The sequence below is a fragment of the Semicossyphus pulcher genome, unplaced genomic scaffold (assembly GCF_022749685.1).
Source record: "Semicossyphus pulcher isolate SPU_LCO1_2020_fin unplaced genomic scaffold, fSemPul1.0.p SCAF_3, whole genome shotgun sequence".
Classification (NCBI taxonomy): Eukaryota; Metazoa; Chordata; class Actinopteri; order Labriformes; family Labridae; genus Semicossyphus; species Semicossyphus pulcher.
In genome coordinates, this window is record NW_027211704.1 from 394,551 (window position 1) to 400,350 (window position 5,800).

The 5,800-nt window shown below is 46.8% G+C and overlaps 1 protein-coding gene across 2 annotated transcripts; it reads right to left on the reverse strand.

Moving 5' to 3' along the window:
* Positions 1 to 799: 799 nt before the first annotated feature.
* On the reverse strand, positions 800 to 3,451 carry sp7 (Sp7 transcription factor). 2 transcript variants are annotated; one of them, XM_069677560.1, is made up of 2 exons: positions 3,431 to 3,451; positions 800 to 2,146 (listed from the first exon to the last, which is right to left on the reverse strand). In XM_069677560.1, the coding sequence occupies exons 1-2, from the start codon at positions 3,449 to 3,451 to the stop codon at positions 800 to 802; spliced, it is 1,368 nt and encodes a 455-aa protein (XP_069533661.1). The 2 variants fall into 2 exon arrangements, with proteins under 2 accessions (XP_069533661.1, XP_069533660.1); XM_069677559.1 differs by having other exon boundaries at positions 3,416 to 3,451.
* Between the last annotated feature and the right edge of the window lie 2,349 nt (positions 3,452 to 5,800).

Sequence of the window (5,800 nt, forward strand, 5' to 3'; positions counted from 1 at the left end):
TCCATCAACTCTATCAGCTCCATCAACTCCGTCAGCTCCGTCAGCTCCATCAACTCCATCAACTCTATCAGCTCCGTCAGCTCCGTCAGCTCCATCAACTCCATCAGCTCCATCAACTCTATCAGCTCCGTCAGCTCCGTCAGCTCCATCAACTCCATCAACTCTATCAGCTCCGTCAGCTCCATCAGCTCTGTCAGCTCTGTCAGCTCCGTCAGCTCCGTCAGCTCCATCAGCTCCATCGGCTCCATCAGCTCCGTCGTCCCAGCCATCAGTCTCCTTCTAAAAGTACTTTCCTCCTGCGGCTCGGAGCTCTTCTCCTGCTGCTCGTGCAGATTAAGTTTCCCCAGTGGTTTGTCTCATTTGAAAAGCAGAAAATGTGTGTAGAATAAATGTGTGCGTAAGCGTGTTTACATGTATGTGTGCAGCCATACTTCTGTGTGTGTGTGTGTGTGTGTGTGTGTGTGTGTGTGTGTGTGCCTGCATGCATGGAGGCATTATATACGCTTGCACATTTGTTCATAGTTACGTCTGTATGTGCACATGTGTATGTGCACGTACATCCTGGCTTGTTGCCTATATTGTGGTTGTGTGTGTGTGTGTGTGTGTGTGTGTGTGTGTGTGTGTGGTCCAGAGAAAATGAAGTGATTGCTACCTGCTAAATGCTCAGTCATTCATCATATCAAGTCTTTTCAAAAAAAGGTCAGAAATCCTTTCTGTGTGTCTCGAAACAAACTCCTGTCCGTCTTTATTTAAAGGTGAATTTGCCCCCCCTCCCCCCCACGTCTCAAAGAGCACGTAGTCAGATCTCCAACAGTCCGCTGCTGTTCTCCACTCCGTTAGGCGTGCCAGTCTTCTCGTCTCCGTTGGTGATTTGGTCAGCGACAGCGTTGGTTTGGACGGCGCTGGTGTTGAGCTCTGTGGTCTCTTCGCTGCGAGCATCAGTGTCTCCCTCCACAGCTGCAGCTTTCCCCTGCATGGCAGAGTCTGCGTGCGTCTTCTGGTGCTTGGACAGGTGGTCGCTGCGTGTGAAACGCTTGTTGCACAGTAGACAGGTGAACTTCTTCTCCCGTGTGTGGGTGCGCACGTGCCTCTCCAGTTCATCTGAGCGGGTGAAGCGCTTCCCGCAGAACAGCCAGTTGCAAACGAAGGGCCGCTCGCCGGTGTGCCAGCGCAGGTGGGCTTTGAGGTGGGAGGCCTTGTTGTAGACCTTCCCACAGCCCGGGATGTGGCAGCTGTGGACCGGCTTCTTCCTCAGGGATGCAGCCGAGGCCCCCAGTCGCTCCAGCTCCTGGCAGTTGGGGCAGTCACATGAGGACCTGGTGGGCGCTCCCCCTCCGCTGTAGCCCCCTGATCCCCTTGCAGGCTTTAGGCCCATGGGACTCTCGATCAGGCCTGCGCTTGGCACAGGCTTGGGCTTGTACATGTCCTGGGGCAGCATGTGCTGGGAGGGCTGGAGGAGGTGGGAGGAGGAGCCCAGCCCCACTGAGGGGTAAGGAGCTGGGTTTAGTGGTGTAAAGTCGGTGCTATAACTGGGCAGCTGTGGACTGAGGGAGGCCTGGGGTGCTACAGGCTGCAGGGAGGCCTGGAGACCTCCATCCGTCTGGGTTTGGGTCGCTGACAGCCAGTTGGAGTTGGGGTGGACGTCCCACCAGGAGGACGTGGCATTCGCTGGAGCAGCAGTGATGCCAGGGTGGATCCCAGCCTTATACCAGGAGCCGTATGGGTGCGTCATATCCAGCGAGGTGTAGACGCTGGTGAGGCAGTCGGCTGTAGCGTGGGCCTTGGACACTAAAAGAGACGGGTCCTGGGAGACGGAGGTCTGGAAGGAGTGGGAGAAAGGGTTATATTCTGTAGTGTAGCCTCCGGCTGAAGGAGGGGGGCTTCCAGTTGGGGTAAGCAGCCCGCCGCCTCCTCCTCCAGCTGTGGTGAAGGAGCCAGTGTAGGAGTCCGCCAGGCCACTGCCGTCTGCGGTTCGTCCGTTCTTAGCTGTCTGCAGGTCAGAGGTCATGTTGTAGGGCTTCTTTACTGGAGTTGTGCTGCCAGTCTTACCGGGTGTAGCTGAATCCCTGACGGGGCTTGTGCTGCCAAACTTGTTACAGGTAGCAGTTAACATAGCCAGAGGACTGGAGCCATAGCGTGCGTCTTCCTGGGGAGGAGACAGGGGAGAAAATGAGACTGTCTGTCTGCAGGAAATGGCTGCTTGCTGCTGCTGCTGCTTCTGTCAGTGTCAACTCTAATAAAAAACTTATGTGTGAGTGCCACCGCTGGCTTTTCCTGCTCGCTCTGTTTTCGAAGTGGTCAGGCCAATTTCAGGCAGCGAATGTTTGTGAAGATTCGGCTCGGCTCAGCAAGGGAGGAATTCCCTCTTTTGTTTCACGTTAACCGCTATCAAGAGCTCTTCAGTCTGCCGTCGTGTTTAAAGTGTTGTCTCCAGCGTTCAGACACATATTGTGCAATCATCTATAGAGCTACTGATCACTGTGACATTAAAGATGATAGACAAGCTGACGGTTCACTGAGTCACAGAAGTCTCGCCTTTGTTCTGTTAAGTCTCCCTTCAGATTTACAAACCGTCTCAGTTCAGCATCACGTTAATTGATTTGTCACAAATTGTAAATTCTTCTCTTATTTTTTTTACCATCACAATTTCTCTTTAAATTAATAAATTATTTTTTGTAATATTCCTTTTTTTATTTCCTATTTCCACGTTGCAGGAAACTTTCTATCCTTGTGTAACTTTCGGTCTTCATGTTGCTGCCGTGTTTCTCCTTCCTGTAACTTCTGACTTGAAATCGCACGCTGCCTGCTGTGGTATCATTATAAGAATAATGTGATAATTGTGCAGGAAGTAAATATGTTGTCTTTTTCACTCCGAGCGCTCTACACCTCCTTTAAACTCTAACTTTGAATGAGCCCGATATGGGCTCAGATATGATCACCACTGTAAGACTTCCCTTTCATCCTGACTCTCCATTCACAGGTGATTAGTGCTGATCTCCTCCTGTGAGCGAGCCCCGGGGTCAGCCCTGTTTTCAGGTTAATAATGTTTCATCACAGACTTGTTACCCCTACGTGGCCTGCAGCCGCCTAATCTCTCGCTTCATATGCTGACGACTCTATCGCTTCACGTAGGCAGAGTTAAAAAAGGATGCATGTAGGTTTAATACTCCTTCAGTATAAATGTAAATCTTATTGGGGGGAGGTTTGCTTTCACCTCCCCTAAAGAGATCTTTTCTCTTTAATGCACTTTATTGTGAAGGAATCCTGTTAAATCATTTATATTCAGTCATTATTACAACCTGGGCCACATTTTCTCCCTTCATCTGCACAGCTGTGAAACAAACTCTAGCAGTTACATTAGAAAAGTTGAGATTGTGTGCGAAAGAAGAAGAAGAATGTAATAAAATCCACTTACAATTACGTTCCCTACCTCCAGAATAGATGCGGCCATCCCTGAGAAACAAAATCCTAAGGAAGCTGAGGGGAGTGGGAGAAGCGCCGCTCTGAGTCCCGGGACAGTTTGGGAGAAGTTGGGCTCTAACGCGGGGAAGTGTTTTGAGGCTCGGGGAGCCCGCCCCCTAATTACAGGCTCTGGGCTCTTTGAAGACTCGCTAAGAGGCAATAAAAACCAAGAGACGGAGGAGCATGGACAGAGATTGGTGGAGAGACAGAGGACATCCCACCTCCCCAAACGGAGAGTGTCGAATCATTTTTCAAGTTAAATGCATGAATGGGTTACTCATCAATCACCAGGCGGACATTATTTCAGTTTCACTGGCATTAGTTTTTCCACTGGGATTAGTTGAGTGAGTCTGAGGGAAAAGATTACAGCTAACATCATCTCACTGAATTATCTCGCAGGACTTCTCCACGAGGATCATGTTGGTGCTACTTGACGCATTACTGCAGAAGAAGTGTAAATAAGAAGCGACTAAAGCTTCCCCCGGCTTCCTGTGAGAGAGGAAAAATAACAAAAGAACACGGAGCCTCGGCCCGCGACACATAAATCACAGACATTAAGCCGAGCGAGTCTGTGGTTTCCAGCAGAGATTTTATTATTCTGGTTTCAACCCTCTCTCTGTTTCCAATATTCTTAAACGCAGTTAACTGCCTTTTCAGACATTAACTGTGATGGTTAAAGAGACGGAACGACAGAGACGAGCGGAGAAGCAAAGTCCTGAGTCATTAAGTAAAATAAAGAGGAGATTATCACATCAAATAAAATGAGGACAAACAGCAAATTCATGAGGGAAAGACATTCGATTAAAGAGGAAGACATGAAAGTATTCAAATACAAACATGTGCAAAGTGGTGTTTCCACATTTTCCAAATGACTTTCTGTCATTGTGGATTTTTTTGAGAGCAGAATCTGAATATTTAGCTGACTTCAGATTTTGTCCTCAAACTGCTTCATGAGTTAAAATCACAACTGGAATGATTTCTCTTGATTCTGATCAAACTTTAGGTTCATGGAAAACTGACAATTATTCATCTTTTATTTTAGATAGAATATTTACAGAATCAAACTTAGCTTGTTATTTTATAAATGTTTATTTATCAAATATTCATGAACAATAAGATAATTCTTTATTGATCCCCAGAGGTTAAATTATAGATATAATACAATATAGTAAGAACAATAAACTATCTGTAAGTAACAATAAAAACTGTGTTCCTATAAACCAGTGAACACACGAGGGAGGAAACAGACTAATGCTCCTTTTTAAGGAACTCAATCTGTGACGTGAGAACATTTTATTTCATAATAAAGTCATGTTAAGATAATCTTAGTAATCTTATTGATACGCTGTCATTGGAGGATTATAAACTGAAGTTAGGTGTCGGCAGACTGAGCTATTCCTGTCGTTCAGGTTTATCACTTACAGGCTGTCTTCATCGTAGAATCTCATTTATTGGTTAAAAAAGACTCAAACTCAACTTCCAGTCTCGGGTAAGACAGATTCTCAGCGCCTTTCTGTGGGCGTCTCGTTTTCTGAAGGAGAGCACAGAAGATTAAAATTGTTGTCAAAAATAAACATATAATTTCTGTCCTTATTTTCTCCTCAATTACAGGGCATGGTCAGAGCTGGGCTTGTCGTTCTGGAGAGTCTGGCCCTCACATGAACACAGCGGCTATATTTGGCAGTCTGCTCCCCGACTGACCTTCATCGCTTTATTTTCTTATTCCAGAAGTGGTGTGAGTAGAAGAACAAAGGCTGCTGCGACATGCAGCCGTTTACACTGTCACACACTCCTACAGGGCCGCGCTCGCGCTCATATAAACCTTTAAACCTACATCACACTGAATGGCTGTATGTCTGTCTGTCCATCCATTCATTCAACCATCCATCCAAGGAAAGGCCAAAGGACACACATTCTTTACTCAAGGACAGAAACGTGTGTGAAGAAAGACTGTAGTAAAATACTGATCGAACTTCTTTACAAAGCACAGGCTCTGAAAAGTACTCGTATACTCAGAGTATAAAAGTACTGAGTAGTGGCTGGTTTATAACCTTTAATAAAACCAGAAAGAACAATTTACTAAAATAATGAACATTAACGTTGCTCTAATGTGCTAATAAAGCCGCTCTCCCACATGTCAAAAACCTGCTAACACTCGCTAACACACGCTAACACTCGCTAACACCCGCTAACACCCGCTAACACCCACTAACACTTCCTAACACCTGCTAACACTCACTAACCCCCGCTAACACTCGCTAACACTTGCTAACACCTGCTAACACTCACTAACCCCCGCTAACACTCGCTAACACCCGCTAACACTCGCTAACACCCG